Raw genomic sequence first — 16,807 nt, forward strand, 5'->3', positions numbered from 1 at the left:
TGACAGTGCTGAGATGCCATCTCACCCTGGCACATGTCATGTGAGGTATGCCCCTTCCAATTTCTGTACAGCTCCACCCAGCCACCAGCCCCCACCTGGCAAACATGCGCAGATCCTCAGGGTTCTGGGCAGCGGGTACACTGAGGATGGCTGCCCGCTCGTGCTCTGACAGGCTGGCCAACAGGCTCTCCGTCATCCGCTTGTTCAGTGGTGAATCCCCACTGGGGAGCAGCTCTGCACTGGAGTTGTCCATGCTGGGGCTGGTGAGGGTCATGTCATCACTGCTGGCTGTGGGCAGTACAGGTCAGGGTGGATTCTAGGATGCCAAGGGAGCAGTGAGGGCAGAGCCAGCCCCCACCTAGGGACACACATAGGGCTCCTCCTGGTTCCCCAGCTGCCCTACCCAGAAACTTGGCTGACACCCATCCCCTAGGTGTGACATTCCCCCTTATGGGTCTGACCTAGAACGTGGGAGCAGCCCAAGGACCCTGAATAAGTCCATGGCATACCCCCTGTATCCCTAGGCATGTCTAGGTATCCTACTACCTCACCCAGCTTGGAAGATGGAGCACCTGTACAGGCAAGGTCCTCGCATGAAGCCCATAGCCTGCCCCTAACCTGGGGCCCAGCACTTGGCAATGGATTTCCACCTTTAGGGATCTTCCTAGAAGTGACCATGACAGACAGTCTCCTCATGGGCCCTCAGGCACAGGGGTTTCAACTATCCTGGTGAAGTGAAATTCTGCTCTGATCCCAGGCTGGGGCTGCTCCTGGCCAGCAAGCTCCTGCTAGAGAGGCCCAGGATAGCCATGGTGGGCAGAGAAGACAGGAAGGGTCTCCACGGGAGACACGGAGGCAGACACACATATGTGCAGCCATGTGGAGGTACCTGTCACACTTCCTAGCTGCCGCCCCATGTCTCCAGATGACCCAGGTGAGGAAACCTTACTTGGAGAGCCAAAGCTTAAGGCGTTGGGTGTGCTGAGGCTGCGGCCGCCGACCCGGGCAGTGAAGGGGACGTCCTCCTCCCGCAGGCGGGGCTCTTCCTCACTGGGGGAAGCCATCAGGCAGACATAAGTGTGCAGCTGGATGAGGAGCCGGTGCTGCAGCATCCACACCACCATCTGGATGAGCTGGGTCTGTGGGCAGGCAGTGGGTAAGGCCAGTTCCCCCATCCCAGCGCCAACCTCCTATGGCCATGGCCCCAAACGGCTCAGCATACTCTGGTGCTGAGTCCTTGGCAGGAAAGCCCCCCATCTCAGAAAAAAGAGCCCACAGCTGCTGGGAAGCTCTGCAATGCCTACTTGCCCCAAGGGAGGTCCTGAATCACACCACACTGGCTCCTACCACACACCTGGGCTGTGCTAGTGTCTGGCGAAGGAGCAGGGCCTAGGATGCAACCCTCCCTTTTCTGAGCTAGAACCATCTCTGTTTTGCCTCCCTCAGCCTCAGATAACTGGGCGCTGCTGCTGGTCCTAGCGAGCCAGTCCATCCCTGGGCAAACCCAGACACCGTTTGGAAAGAGGTTGTTGGCAAAAAGTCCTCTTTCTGGATACACCTGAAGTCTGCACTGGACACACAAGTAGACCCAGAAGGAAGCCAGGAAAGGGTCCCCTGCTCCGGGTGGAGCCAGTGCCCCTCTCACCATATAACAGGTCCAGGCCAGGCCCTCTGTGGCTGGACCTAAAACAGAGCAATGTGCCTTGTGCAGGTCCCAGACCCAGAGCAAGGTGTATATATGGACAGTCTCTTCCTTGAAGGCCTGCAAGGAACTGCTGACTAGGGTCACCTGGGCTAGGGTTGGGAGGGGAATGGGGGGAATGTATGTGCTAATCCTTTAAAAAAACAAAACTCAAAAGGACTGCAAAATATATAAACTTAAAGTGAAATTAAGAAATAAGGGGGGGCGCTGGGATTGTGGCTCAGCGGTTGAGCGCTCACCTAGCACATGTGAGGCCCTGGGTTCAATCTCAGTACCACATAAAAATAAAGGTATTATGTCCAACTACAACTAGAAAATAAAAATTAAAAAAAAAAAAGAAAAAAAGGGGGACTGGAGTTGTAGCTCAGTGGTGGATCATTTGCCTTGCATGTGTGGGGCACTGGGTTCCAATCTCAGCACCACATAAAAATAAATATATAAAGATATTGTGTCCATCTAGAACTAAGGAAATATTGAAAAAAAAGAAATAAAGGGCCAGGTATGGTGCTGCAGACCCATAATACCAGCACCTCAGAAGCTGAGGTGGGAGGATCACAAATTGGATGCCAGCCTGGACAACTTAGCAAGACCCTGTATCAAAATAAAATATTAAAAGGGCTGCTGGTGGAGTACCAGTGCAATCCCCAGTATTGGGGAAAAAAAAAAAAGAAAGAACAGCAAGGGGCTTCATAAGCACTAGAGCATGCATCCCAGGGACTTGAGGGAACCAAACCTGGCTCCGCCTGAGCCCCTACAGAGTCTGGGGCAGCCCCTAGGGAATGACCTGCAAAACCCACCCCATCACACAATACTGAGAAGCTTCTGCTGGGTGGGAGCACTGCCAGCCCTTGCCTAGGATGGAGGAGGCAGGGTACAGATGCAGAGTGTCTTGTTCAGCTGGAAGAAGCTGGCAGGGCTCCTAGAAACCATGTTCCATGAAAGACGGTATTTAGAGCTCTGTCACGCTCAGCGTCTAAATGAGCTGAAAACACCAGGATCTTACTCTCATTCACAATTTGAGAAGGGAAAGGGCTTGATTTTAAGCACGAGTTTTGCCTGGTAGATCTGGATTTAACTAAAACAAATACTTGGCTTTTGGAAAGAAAGCCTTGAGAACACCCAGCCTATCTCAGACACCTGTCCTATCCCATCTGACCAGTGAAGGGGCAAACCTGCCTGGCACCTATGAACAGTGACACCCTACAGTCCACATAGGAAGCCACATACCATCTGCCATGTCAGGAGGAAGCCTCCCCACACCCAACCCAGGACCCTTGGGTAAGAAGATTCCAGGCCCAGTGGCCACAGGACCCCTCTGAACACCCAGGGAAGTGGGCAAGAGGCCAACTCACTTGGAGGGGGGGACACCTTCCATCTGTGGGCACCCCAGACAGCCAGTGCTCACCTGCCACATGGCACCTGCAACAGCAAGCCCCCAAAACAAGGCAGAACGGCAGCAGCACTGAGGGTCTACAGCTCCTGCAGCTGCCACGACTCACCTCCTGCGCAGGGGGTGCCAGGGGATTCCTGAACTCGGACAAGGAGACAGGCAAAGAGAACTTGGCAAGGATGGACGGCAGGTCGCAGGATGGGAACTGGCGGGAGAACTGCTCAGCCAGCGGGGAATACCTGGGGATAGGCGAGTCCAGTGGTGGGCACAGCAGACCTGTGGGCAGCACCCTCAGTACAGGCCCTCAGTGGGCAATAGGAAATCTGTGCTGGGTGGGCCAGCCGCTGTGAGGACAGAATGAATGTAAGGTGACACGGCAGAGCTGGGCAAGCCTTCAGGTGGACAGAGTCCTGGCACTTGCCCTTAAGGGGTAGCAGAAGCCACAGGCACCGGCTACCCCAAACCCCTCTCTGATCTTGGTCAGGAGGAAGTGGCCCTGATGCAGGCAGGGCCAGCCAGACCAGAATCAGGATGGGCACAGTTGAAATCAGTCACTGGGTGGGAGTGGGAGCCTAGCCTCGAGGCCTCCAGTGCCTCTGGAGCCTGGCAGCCCAGGGAGCATCCCCAGAAGGGTTGGCGGGACTCACCCTCCCCGCCATGGGCACTGGCAGTACTCACAGACACACGCTGGCATTGGGAGATAGCACGTAGACGTTGTTCTCACACAGCGGGTAGATGATGACAGCTTTGCCCCAGTACACCAGGTGAGCCGCAAGCTGGAACACCTGCAGGCCACAGATGGCTGGGAGGACCAGGCCTAGGATACTATGGTCTTTCTGCTCTGGAGAAGCTAGTCCAAAGCTCATGCAGCATAGACCCTATGGCCAGGGCCCCTGAAGTCCTCTCCCTGACTTGGGCAGCACCTCCCACCAGGTGGCAGGTCCCACAGTGTCTCCTGGGACCAGAGCCTTTTCATCACTGTTGCTTGCACTATCTACTGCTGCCACTTCCTGGCCAGACCCTGTGCTGCCGCGCTCTTGCTGAGGAACAGTACTGTCAGGCCCAGGCTTCAAGCCCAAGAGCATGGGGACATTTGGAATGTTGGGTAGTACAGGTGGATCCAGCGAGGCAGGGGGCTTGGCTGGGTGTCCCAGCAGAGGCACAGCCCTACGCACACCCACCAGTACCCCAGCTCGGCTCCCCAAGAAGGAGTAGATGTGGAGTTACTAGCCTAACACCCCTGCACATCCAAAGGCCCCAGATTCGTTCCTGTGGGCCCTACCTTCCCCTAGAGAACATCCTGCCACATTGTTCTTCTGGGCCCTCAGATATCAGGAGTCCTTTCCAGGAACTTCAAGCACCCCAGCTTCTCATGGAGGAGAGGTCTGAGAGCAACAGTTGTGCTCCTGCCTGTGTCTCCCTGGATACATTCTGTCCTTGGGGCAGGTGGGCCTCCAGTGTGTTGAACCACCCCTACCTGGACAGAGGCCTGCTGTGCTGCAGAGGACATATCTACTCAGCTCAGCAAATGGGACCCCCAGTGGTATCAACACGGAGGAAACAGCAGGCCCATCATTGCCCTCTTCTCTCAACCCAAATGCAGAGCTGCCCATTTTCTCTGTCTCCACTCTTCTCTCTGCTGCAGCAGCTGGCCTGGTCTCTGCTTCTTCCAGGCCATCTCTACAAGCAGAGCACCATGCCAGAGGCTAGAAGTCTCAGGGCCAGAACCCCAGCAACGCTCCCTCTGGACTCCAGGACAGAACCTGCTCTTGCCTCCTCCAGCTGCCAGTGTCCCTCAGCTGGTGGCTCCATGGTCACTCTGACTCTTGCTTAATGGGGCCCTTGTGATTACATTACTGTCCCACCAGGAAAATCTCCCCATCTCAAGATCCTTAACATCCTAACATCTGTGAAGTCCCACAAAAGGCCACACCCACAGGTGCTGGGGTTCAGATGTAGATCTGTGAGGGTCAATATTCAGTCAGTCATAAGGAACATACACTCAGAAGGCGGAGGCAGGAGGACCACAAGTTTGAGGCCAGACTAGGCAACATAGTGAATCTCTGTTTCAAAATTAAAAATAGGGCTAGGTTGTGGTTCAATGGTAGAGGGCTTAACTAGCATGTCTGAGGCACTGGATTTGATCCTCAGCACCACATAAAAATTAATAAATAAAAAGGCATTATGTCAATCTACAACTAAAAAACTATTTAAAAATAAATAAATAAATAAAAGGGCTGGGGATTGGCTTAGTGGTAGGGTTCAACTCCCCATACTGGAAAAAAAAAAAAAACAAATAATATACAATGTGACCATAACTTTATTTCAAAGTTATGTGCTTTTTTTTTAGGGCACAGTGGCAAGCACGTATAGTCCCAGCTACTCAGAAAGCCAAAACACAAGGACCTTTGAGCCCAGGAGTTCAAGACCTTGGGCAATATATACAGACCCCATCTTGGGTTGGGCTGGGAATACTGCTCTAGCAGTAACGCGCTCGCCTGGCATGCGCGGGGCACTGAGTTCGATCCTCAGCACCACATAAAATAAAGATATTATATCCACCGAAAACTGAAAAACAAATATAAAAAAAAATTCTCTCTCTCTTTCTCTTTCTCTCTCTGTCTTAAAAAAAAAACTAGATGGATCTATGGGTTCTGGAATATTAGATTATATTAGATCTATAGGTTCTGGAATATTAGATTAGAGGGACTTCCTTCCAATTTCTGTTTCTGTAATACCTGTAACATTTTTTTTTAACATTTATTTTTTAGTTTTTCGGCAGACACAACATCTTTGTTTGTATGTGGTGCTGAGGATTGAACCCGGGCCGCACGCATGCCAGGCGAGCGTGCTACTGCTTGAGCCACATCCCCAGCCCCTAACATTTCAATTTTCAATAGAGAATATATTTATTTACTTATTTATTGGCTCTGGGGGTTGAACCCAGCAGTGCTTTACCACTGAGCAACATTCCCAGTCTTTTTAAAAATTTTTATTATTATTATTTTTAAATTTTTAGTTGTAGATGGATACAATACTTTTGTTTATTTATTTTTATGGGGTGCTAAGGAACAAATCCAATGCCTCACATGTGGAAGGCAAGCGCTCTACCTCTGAGCTACAACCCCAGCCCCTTTTTTATTTTTTATTTTGAGACAGAGTCTTACTAAGTTGCTGGCCTAGAACTTGCAATCCTCCGGCCTCAGCTTCCCACACCTCTAGGGTTACAGGTGTGGCCACTGTGCCCAACTGAGTAAGAATATACTGCTTTTACCATTGAACACTATTTGTACTAAGATGGAGCATGAGTGATGATAAAGCATTTTGTGACATTCACACCTGAGGAAGATGCTCCCCAAAGAACTAGCGCCACCTGGGGGCATGGCACCCTGCTTAAAGGCTGGCAGGGTGAGCCATTAGGGCTGGCCTCAGGGTTTCCACACAGCCTTGCTGCAGCAAGAAAGGGTGAGGTGCAGGCTCATCACAGTGAAGACTGAGTGCCCGGCTCCTTTCGGCACTTAAAACAGGGTATGCAAAGCCTCAGTCTTCCCCAGATTGGCCCTGTCCAGCAAGTGTGGGAATGGTGAGACCACATGGGTGAACAGGATGCGGTCCTCACTGGGTCCTGTCCAGTCCAGGAGCCAGAGTGAAGCACAAAGCCAGACTCTAGTGCGTGCTCTAGCAAAGCAGATAAAGGTCAGGGCACACAGAGCACATCCAGAATCACAATGAAGGAGAATTTGAAATGCTGTTTTGGGGAAAAAAATAGGCAGAAATGTCACTGCAGGAGCTTCATAGGCCAAGCTGAGCTTAGGGACCTGGGCAAGCAGAGCCCAAGTGGCCTAGCCTTGGCATCTGCTGCCCCCTGGTGGCCATGTGGTGCATATCAACACCAGGCACTCCCAGTCCTCTCCCATGGCCCTGGCCAATGTCACCCCATCAAAAGCTGGGTCCTTGCCTACCAGCTTCTTCTTGTGCCCCGCCCGCACTCCAATCATATCCACCCTGGCCAAGGCTGAGGGTCCCTCCCTTAGAGTGTATGGCCCAGCAAGAGGGTGGCATCTCATACAAAGAAGAGGCAGCATAAACGTACACAGTGTGAAGGCCACAGCTCAGGCCCTGGCTCAGCACATGGCAGGCCTGTGTACAAGCTTCTGCCCTCATGTCCCACGCACTTGTTCCTGTGCCTCTGGGAGACTTCATGCACTGGCCAAGTGCACTATGTGCCACCACCCCTGCAAAGCCAGCCCTGCGTCCTGTCCTCCAGACCTTTGCCCAGTGCTAGGAGTTCCTCCCTCCTGCCTCCCATAGCTCACCTCCATTTCTCTGCATTCGAGACCAAAGAAGTCAACCCAAAACTTAGGTTAGACTCAGATGTCAGAACCTCAAGTACCCCAGGAACTAGCCTGGTCAGGGCATATAATGCAATAGCTCTCAGCTGAAGAGAGGGCCTGGGAGGCAGCATAGTGAGCAACCTGCTTTCCTGGTGCCTCCCACCACCACCCTGGGGCTGCCTGCTCTGCATGCAATCCAAGTCCCCCAGGCCCTACCTGCAGCAAAGCCAGGTCAGCATCCTGGGCTAACTGCTGTAGGTTCTTCACAGCAGACGTGGTCTTGATCACCCGCACCAGAGCTGGGGAACAGTCGACGGGGAGCTCACTCAGCAGGGACTTCTCATCACTGAGCAGCAGCAAGGCATGGTAGGGTCTGAGAAGCAAAGTCATGCCAGTGGGCCTGTGAATCACAGGGCCCCTGCCCCAGGCAGGCACCTGGAACTCACTGCACTGTGGAGAAGTGGGATGAGGGAAGAACCAAAGAGAAGGGCAGCAGTGTCCAGGAGCCTTCATAAAAAATCTGCAAGGCTCACTGCTGCCCTCGGGAGAAAACAAATTAGACCAAAACTGAGATGGGCCATACTCTACTTCTGGGGTGCCCAGCACAGGTTTACTGATTGAATGAATCAAAGAATCTTTCCTAAGTAAATGGTCTCAAACATGGGAAAAGCAAAATCCTCTCCACAGACTATGAATAGAACTACCTAAAAATATATTTAGCAAGGGACTAGAGGGAAGGCGTCACTTGGGACACGATGGGGATGGGGAGGGTCCAGGCGTGCTTTGCTTTCCCTGGTTTCCAACCATTCAAGAATACGTCCAGATTTCCTTTCTTTTCCTTCCTTTTTTTTTTTTTTTTTTTTTTTTGGTAGTGCTGGGATTGCACACAAGGCACATTCTACTACTAAGCTACAGCCTTAGCATACCAGGTTTCTTTCCTCCTCTTTCTTTTATTTGGGGATCAAACTCAGAGCCTCTCATAGGCTAGGCTAGTGCTCCACCACAGAGCCACACCCCAGCCCCCAGGTTTCTTTTACTATTTAGATAGTACTCAAGGAAATAGGGGACTTGGTGTAGGCGCATGTGTGCCTGGGCCACAAGACTGGGTCTAGCTCACCCCTCAGAGAAAATCAATGTAGCTGAGAAGGTGGGATCCACGTCACCATGAGATGACATCTGCCCTGGCCCAGGACTGGCTCCTCCTCATGCTCAGCCACACAGCCCATCAAGGCCCACTCACCCTGGCTGGCTGGGAGGCCCAGGGGAGAGGGGTTGGTCATTTCTGAACAGAACTGGACACAAAATCATGGTTTACTAAGAGCAGAATTCTACCTGCCAACTTTTAGAGGAAAATATATTTTTTTCTTTTTTGGCGGTACTAGGGATTAAACTCAGGGGGTACTCTACCATTAAGCTACACCCCCAGCCCCATTTATCTATCTATCTATCTATCTATCTATCTATCTATCTATCTATCTATCTATCTATGTGTCTAAAATTTTTGAGATAGGGTTTCACTAATCACCCAAGTAGCTGGGACTACCTGCATCAACACCACACCCAGAAAATAGATTTAATGTTTTTTTTTGTTGTTGTTGTTTTTTGAGACAGGGACTTGCTAAATTACTTAGGGCTTCACTAAATTGTTGAGACTGATTTTGAACTTGCAATCCTCCTGCCTCAGTCTCCCAGTCCCTGGGATTACAGGTGTGTACCACTACACCCAGCTCAGAAAAGAGAATTTCTGGAACAAGTCTTAGGCAAAGCTTCAGGTGGTGACCACAGGGAAGGGCTCTCACCGGATGGCTTTCAGGCTCCGCTCGATGGCCTCAGGGGGAATCAGGCTGGAGGCAGCATAGTGGATCTTGTGGGGTAGACAGAAGCTCACTTCCAGCCAGCTGTTGATGTGAAGCCGCACCACACCAGATGTGCACAGGCTGCAGAGAGTGGAGCCAGGACTGTTCACACAGCAACACTCTAAGTGCATGCACAAATCACAGCACCAGACTCAGTATGGCCCCAGCACACTGCTCTGCTGGGTGGAGGAAACTGCAGGGGGAAACTTCATGGACCAGAAAGCATCTTTTCAGTGCATGTAAGAAAGCTTGTTAGGAACACACACAGATGCATCTCTCACTAGAAAAGGGGTGTCTGTGGCCCACTCAGCCTACTAGGGTTTAATGGAAGCCTCTTCTACCTCTAGGGCATCTAACCTGGCCCCCTGCCTGCCTACCTGGCACACACAGCATGTCCATCCTGTGAAGGGGCCTGCCATGAAAAATGGTGCTGGCCCTCACAGGTTTGCCAGGCAGGGTGTAGGCTGTGTCCCAAGAGGAGAAGTGAGTATGAGAGGGAATGTCAAGGTTCCTAGAAAGTTATAGTGGTGGGATGTGTCAGCACCTGGGGAAGATGCTCCCTGGGCTCCATCCTGACCTGGCTGAGGTGAAAGTCAATGGCCCTCCTGTGTCCCTCTATGGAACAACTCAGTTCTCAAACAGAAGCAAAGCTCAGGACAGTTCTCCAAACCACCCACTGAGACAGGGCCTTCCATCCTGTTTCCACTTAGGAGAGTAGCCAAGAAGTGCTTTTCCCATCACCTCCAACCTGCTCTGCTGGTTCTAACTCCCCCTGGGGTTAAGCCAAGACATCTACATGGAGCTAAGTGTGGAGCTCAGCAATGCTACACACAGGTGACAATCACTTGAGAGGTGCTGAGGCTCCAGATCAGCAGCTCCAGGAGGGGTAAGGAGCTCAGACCGCCCCAGGTCAGAATGCACAAAGCCCCTCAGATCTCTGGAACACACTAGCATCTAGAGCTGAGATGGCCAGTGTGTAGGCAGCCCCACAACCCCTCCTGGCACCTGTAGAACATTCTTACAGCCTTGTCCCCGAATCCTCAAGAAACAGACCAATAGCTCAAGTTTCTCTCTCAGGTTCTCCACAGGGTTGGCATTCATGTCAAATCCTGAGGAACAGCCTGGCCTCTTAAGGAATCAAAAATGACACTGTGTGAGACTTGCCAGGGGACCCAGGTGTTAGCTGCTTAATGTGAGTAAACAACAGTTAGGATCTCAGTATCCACAGCAGCAGGAGAGAGGAGCAAGAAGGAGGTCCAGTTGGCTGCTCAGTGGCCAACTCCATGGGAACTACTGGCCAGACTCCTCCACTTCAATGGTGGTCAGATGGTGAAAGTAAAAAGTTCTTCTTTTTTCTTTCTTTCCTTTTTAGTGGTACTAGGGATTGAACCCGGGGCACACTTCCACTGAGCTACATCCTCAGCCCTTTTTATTTTTCATTCTGAGACAGGGTCTCCCTAAGCTGCTCAGGCTGGCTTTGAACATTGGCTCCTCCTGCCACAGTCACCAGAGTAGTTCATGGTTGCTCTTGACCAAGAATCAAAACTGAACACCAAGACTCCTACCATTTCACTCACTGCTATTTCCTGCTCAAAGAGCTCAGCAATGCTGCACACAGGTGACAACCACCTGAGAGGTGCTGAGGCACCAAAAACTGTTTCCCACACTGTTCAGAGGACAGAACTACTTACAGCCTTGCACTCTGGGGGCTCAAACTCAGCAGCACTGAGGAAGATGAACATGACCATAAACAAGTTGCACAGCTGTGAGAAACACTATAGAGCTACAAGACAGGTGAAGGAGAAAGAGGGTACAGATGCGTGCATGGAGCAGGGGCCTGGGGCGGGAGAGCCAGACAAGTGCCCACTGTGGGTGCAAGGAAATCTGGGACACAGGTTTGGCCACCTTACACTGCTGACGGCATGGGGCCTGCTTCTGTGGGTGCCCTGATTTCCACGTGGACTCAACTCTATTCTCCTGAGCATCTGCTCACCTGCAGCCACCTTGCACCTCTGAGCACCAGGCACAGAAGCTGCTCATTTCAGACTAACAAGTCCCAAGCTCTGCAATGTGGGGCACAGTGCCATGGCCAGAAGCACCCAAGGCAAAGCTCTACAGCAGCCAGGGGACAACAGTACTAGGAAAGGGCCTGTGGACTCTAGCCTCCAACTCCTGGGAGTCAGGAGCCTCAGTGAAGTCTGCCAGGAGGAGGGAAGAGAAAAGTTTGTCCCTGGTTTGAAAGCCCAGTTTCAAGAACAGACCCATGGTTTAGGTCCTAAAAGGCTTGCTGCTTAGCTTGTACTTCTATCTTCAGGGTGTTTAATGGTCTGGCTGAAAACACAGTGCCCCAGGCTTATCCAGCTCTCACATTACCAGGACGGCCCAGCCCAGTCTGCAAGGAGAGATAGATGATCCTGCCACAGCCCCACATCCCACGCAATGACTGTGCAAAGGCAACATGTTATCTTCCACATCCAAGTTGGGTGTGCCCAAGCCAACCTACCCCCTCCACGCTCAGCATCTGGAAGAGGATGCCAATTCCCAACCTAACAATTCAAAGGTCATTTTGTGGTCTCATTCTGGTCATGTTCCTACCCTAGGACAGAGACCTGTAACGCTATCCCAAGCACTGCATCCTCTGGCCCCATACTCAGGTTGGGCTATGCTCCACGTGGGGGGCACTGTGCAACCCAAGAAGTATAAGCGCACTGCGAGAGCCCAGCTGGTGACGTCATACAGAAGCCCATGCACAGGAAATACACACTCCTGTGCAGGCCGGCCTTGCTCTGGAAACCAGCAGTGTGAGGCCCAACACCATGTGCCTCCTATCTAGCCAGGCCCCCATAATGTCCCCAGGCTCTGCCCTCCCAGGTCCACCTCAGGCCCTTGTGTCTGAGAGAACTCCATAGGATACTTCCACATCACTGTCCCTCCTGCTGTTCTAGGTTCCTTCCACCAACAGTGGAAGAGCAGTGTTCCTCCACATGCTGAGCACTAGAACTGCTACTGAAGGGATGTCCCTGCCCTCCTGGGGGACACAATCCAGTGGTCACATGAACAAAGCAGACGCTCTCACTGAGGTCATAGCACTCCCCAGGGAAGCATGTGCTAGAACAGTCAGGGTGGCCTCCTGAGGGAGCCACACTCCCAGCCTAGATTCACAGGCATAGCAGGTCCCAGAGATGACCAAGATGACCAGGCTACCCAGTTATAGCACAACCCTAGCTCTGGATGAAGACATAGACTCGGGACTAGTCTCTCTGAAATGCCCCAGTCAGATCCACAGTCTCATTAAGCCTCACAGCTTCTTGTCTTTAAATTCTGCTCTGAGAAATTCCCCGGGGATCTGGTAGAAGGCCACTGTCAGAAGAAAGGAGCTGTGTTGTGTTCTCAGCTACCTGGTTGATTCTATATGCAGCCTCTCCTATGGGCATGGTCTCAAGACCCACCATGGACCAGGTAAGATGAGGATGGACAACAGGCCAGAGGATGCTCAGGCAGTTCCAGAGCTATGCAGGCACCAAGTGGGGGTGGGAACTTCTCCCGTAAGCATAGTGCAGCTCCCAGCATCTCTGGGGCAGGACTCAGGGCCAGAACTCCCAGTACACAGGGTGCCTGGTCAAGGGAAGAACACCAGGGCTGAGCATTCTCACCTGAACCTTGAATGTGTGTGTGCTCCTCAAAACTGTGCCCCCCAGGTGGCCCAGGCCACCTGACGCTCTGAGCTGTGGCACTACAGTCACACAAGCAGTTGGTGGACAAGTTCCAATATCCCCACTCCAAACCTAAGAAACCACTTCCCTTCTTTCTCTAGAAACAGAAAGCCACAGGTTTTCCTGTGCTTCAGTCTCAAGCTGGAAGTGTTTCAGATTCCCACTCAGAACAAGCCACCAACTTCCAAGGAAGGGATCTCCAGCTCAGCCAACTCAAGACCAGAGGGCAGCCATTCTCTTGCCACAAAGAAAACACCTGTGCAACCTCAAAGGTCTTGCTCTAGTCAGAATGTGGCATGGCTGCTTGCAGATGCTTTGAAGTCCTCTGACACAGGGAGGCCCTCACCCAGAGGTTACCAGGTGACATAAGTGCAAGTCCAACGGGTCATAGAGAGCACAATTGCTTCCCCCTTGAAGAAACCTGCATTTACCAACCAGGTGAGGGATCCAAACAGCACTCAGAGAAATGAAAATGAGACAACTCAAACATGCAAGAAGACTCACCACCTCTCCATAATTTAAACTGAAAAATTTACCAAGCTCCCTGGCAAATCCAGAAAGAGGCGCCTGGCATGCTGCCGCTGGTGCAAGTGCAAATCAAGCACACATCAACCATGTGTGATGCTTTCCAGGATCCACCTCAGGGACAATGAGGCACAAGCACAAAATGACATCCACAGATGACTGAGCAGCACGTGTCACAGCAGCCATGTAAAGCATACAGGGAGCCGGGTGTGGTGGTGCACACCTGTAATTCTAGCAACTCAGAAGGCTGAGGCAGGAGGATTGCCAGCCTCAGCAAACTAGTGAGGCCCTAAGCAACTCAGTGAGACCCTGTCTCTAAATAAAATACAAAAAAAAAAAAAGGGCTGGGGATGTGGCCCAGTGGTTAAGTGCCCCTTCTAAGTGGTTAAGAGGAAGGAAGAAAGGAAGGAAGGAAGGGAGGGAGGGAGGTAGGGAGGAAACGCAGGGCCCTACATCAACCATAGCTGCTCACCACGAGGAGGAGACAGGAGGAGGCCACAATTGCAGGGCAGGCAGAGGCACCAGACCCACCCGTGCTGCGCAGAAAGGTGTGCCAGGCAGCATCTGCCGGGCACTGTGCTGGCACTGTGTGGGCCCTGCAGTGACAAGGCAGCATGTGAATGGGTGCTGCAGGTGCAGGAGCAGGAAGGCAAAGCTCTAGGAGGGATGGTAGCTGGGTATACACCTCTCGCTGCAGCTTCAGAGCCAGGGAACATCTCGGGGCCACAGGAGCAGTGGTCAGACAGAAGACCTTGCAGAAGAAATGGATGTCATGCTGGTCCACATTTAATAGAGCTGGTGCTCAACCACCAATGTAATCAGATGGTGCAGGGTTTCCCTGATGCCCCCCAGTGTTTGCTGCCCTCAGACACTCCCAGAGCAGGAAATAGCACAGCCAGCCCCACCCAGCTCTGTCCACTGAGCCAGTTTCTTCATGGGTGAAAAAAAGTGGAACCCACCAACCAAGGTGGGACCAGAATTCCACTGTCCCCCTCAGCAAGAGCACCTCCAGGCTCTCACACACAGCTTCTGGCTGGTTTTCTGTGTTAAGGAGAGCCCAGAGGTGAATGCTCCAACTAGGCGCAGGCTACCTAGCAAAGGGGCTATCATTTGAAAATGGCTACCAAGGTCACTTCTCATAAGAGTAGCCACAGTCTTCGTGCTCTTGCCCCATCTCAGTGGAGCGCCAGCATCCAAACACCAGAACAGTGTCCAGCATCAGGGACCCAGATGCGGATAGCCCCAGGCTCCTGGAGAGCCAGAGAGCATGCCCACCTGCCTACCTGTCATATGCCTCCTTGAGGTCCCTTGCCAGCTTGCACTTGGGCAGGATGTGATGGAACGGGGACTGTGGGCCTTCATTTGCTGTAACAATCACAACAAAGAAGATTTCAAAGCTTCCACAGCAAGAAACTATGCACAGGCTAGTCAGAAGCTGACACTCCAACTGAGTCACTTAAAACCACCCATTGGGAACTCCCTGCTTCTCACACAACCTGCATCCTGTGAACTGAACATGGGCTGTTTGTCCTACCACTTCTCATGGAACACACTAGCCCAAAACCTTTGCCCTGTCCCAAAGGCCTGTGCCTTGCACTGTCAGGCCACTGCCCTGCTGGCTGGTGTGTTCCAGGCCCTCCTCTCACACATGTATGCTAATACAGCTTACTTACTTATTTTGGGTACTAGGAATTGAACCTAGGGGTGCTTAACCACTGAGCCATACCCCCAGCTTCTTATGTTTTATTCTGAGACAGACTCTCACTAAGTTGCTGAGCCTGGCCTCAAACTTGCCATCTCCCAAGTCACTGAGATGAGATGATGAGTGTGCACCAGTGTGCCCCACCCTACATCACAAGTTTTGACAGCTAATTTTCTTTCTTTCGTATTTCTTCTTCTTCTTCTTCTTCTTCTTTTTTTTTTTTTTTTGTCGGGGATGGGGTTGCTGGGGATTGAACCCAGGGCCTTGTGCATGTGAGGAAAGCACTCCTCTAACTGAGCTATATCCCCAGCCCTTGCCAGTGAATTTTCAAACAGAGTGAAATTACACCAAAGTCCGGGCCACTCTTGCTGCCAGTCTGTGCATGACATTCACCAATTCTATTCAGAGCTACCAAGGCTGAGCCTGACTGCAGCTCTGTTCCACCTGCATCTTCCAAATGAGCTGCTGACCTTAGGAAAGGAGTGGAGTTTATCATCATGTACCCCAAGGCTTAGCACTATGGGTATACCAAAAGTTATATGGTGGCCTGCCAGAAAATACTATTTTTTTTTTAAAGAGAGAGTGAGAGAGGAGAGAGAGAGAGAGAGAGAGAGAGAGAATTTTTTAAATATTTATTTTTTAGTTCTCGGCGGACACAACATCTTTGTTTGTATGTGGTGCTGAGGATCGAACCTGGGCCGCATGCATGCCAGGCGAGCGCGCTACCGCTTGAGCCACATCCCCAGCCCAAATACTATTTTTTTTAATATTTTTTTTTTAGTTTTAGGTGGACACAATATCTTTTTTTTTTTTTTTTTAATATTTTTAGTTCACCTTAGTGGCTTGCTTTTATTTATTTATTTATTTTTCGGCAGACACAACATCTTTGTTTGTATGTGGTGCTGAGGATCGAACCCGGGCCGCACGCATGCCAGGCGAGTGCGCTACTGCTTGAGCCACACTCCCCAGCCCCGACACAATATCTTTAACTTATTTTTATGCAGTGCTGAGGATCAAATCCAATGCCTCATGCATGCCAGGCAAGCACTCTACCACTAAGCCAAAACTCAGCCTGCAAATACTTTTTTTGATAACTGGTTAGTGCATAATTCAATTAAACCCACCTTCAGTTTGGCTAAAAGCAGGGAATGGAAACCACTCACCTTAAGACTGGACATTCCTGCCAGCCTCTCCCCAACTTGTACCCATGACCAAGGTTCTAACAGGGGCAGGGCCAGGCAGAGGTGTCAGTGCTAACAGAAGGGTGCTGCCGCATGTGGGGAAGGGAATCCTTCCAGTTGGGAAGTCAGTCTGGGGACATCCATTTGAGAAAGCAGACTTAATCTGAATGAGTCCCTTGGGAGTCTTCATGTGCCCTGGGCTCACCTGCCCAATGTTAAGCTCATACAGCCTCTCCACAAAAAGGGGACAGTCCCTGCAGCACAAGGCTGCTGTGAGCACTTCCTCAGCCATGCCCAGTGCACTGAAAGCCCGGAGACTGCAAGCACCCAAGCGCTCTGACGATGCTAGCTGGGAAACCTGGAGCTATCCACATCAGAAGATGCCATCAGGGGCTGGGGATGTG

The 16,807-nt window shown here is 51.6% G+C and overlaps 1 protein-coding gene across 11 annotated transcripts in view; it reads right to left on the bottom strand.

Moving 5' to 3' along the window:
- Nprl3 (NPR3 like, GATOR1 complex subunit) overlaps positions 1–16,807 on the bottom strand; it is a 35,488-nt gene that overhangs the window by 1,326 nt on the left and 17,355 nt on the right. For 5 of the 11 annotated variants that reach the window (XM_078024363.1, XM_078024358.1, XM_040278464.2 and 2 more), the window contains 9 exons: positions 14,804–14,885; positions 14,206–14,271; positions 13,993–14,116; positions 9,226–9,363; positions 7,643–7,799; positions 3,771–3,877; positions 3,202–3,331; positions 950–1,139; positions 96–288 (listed from right to left, as the gene is read on the bottom strand). In XM_078024363.1, the coding sequence (XP_077880489.1) occupies positions 96–288; positions 950–1,139; positions 3,202–3,331; positions 3,771–3,877; positions 7,643–7,799; positions 9,226–9,363; positions 13,993–14,116; positions 14,206–14,271; positions 14,804–14,885 (1,187 nt within the window). Of the gene's footprint in view, positions 1–95; positions 317–949; positions 1,140–3,201; positions 3,332–3,770; positions 3,878–7,642; positions 7,800–9,225; positions 9,364–13,992; positions 14,117–14,205; positions 14,272–14,803; positions 14,886–16,807 lie in introns of those variants that run through there. The other 6 variants (XM_021725408.3, XM_078024359.1, XM_005323674.5 and 3 more) reach the window with 2 other exon arrangements.

Source organism: Ictidomys tridecemlineatus, chromosome 10 (assembly GCF_052094955.1).
Source record: "Ictidomys tridecemlineatus isolate mIctTri1 chromosome 10, mIctTri1.hap1, whole genome shotgun sequence".
NCBI lineage: Eukaryota > Metazoa > Chordata > Mammalia > Rodentia > Sciuridae > Ictidomys > Ictidomys tridecemlineatus.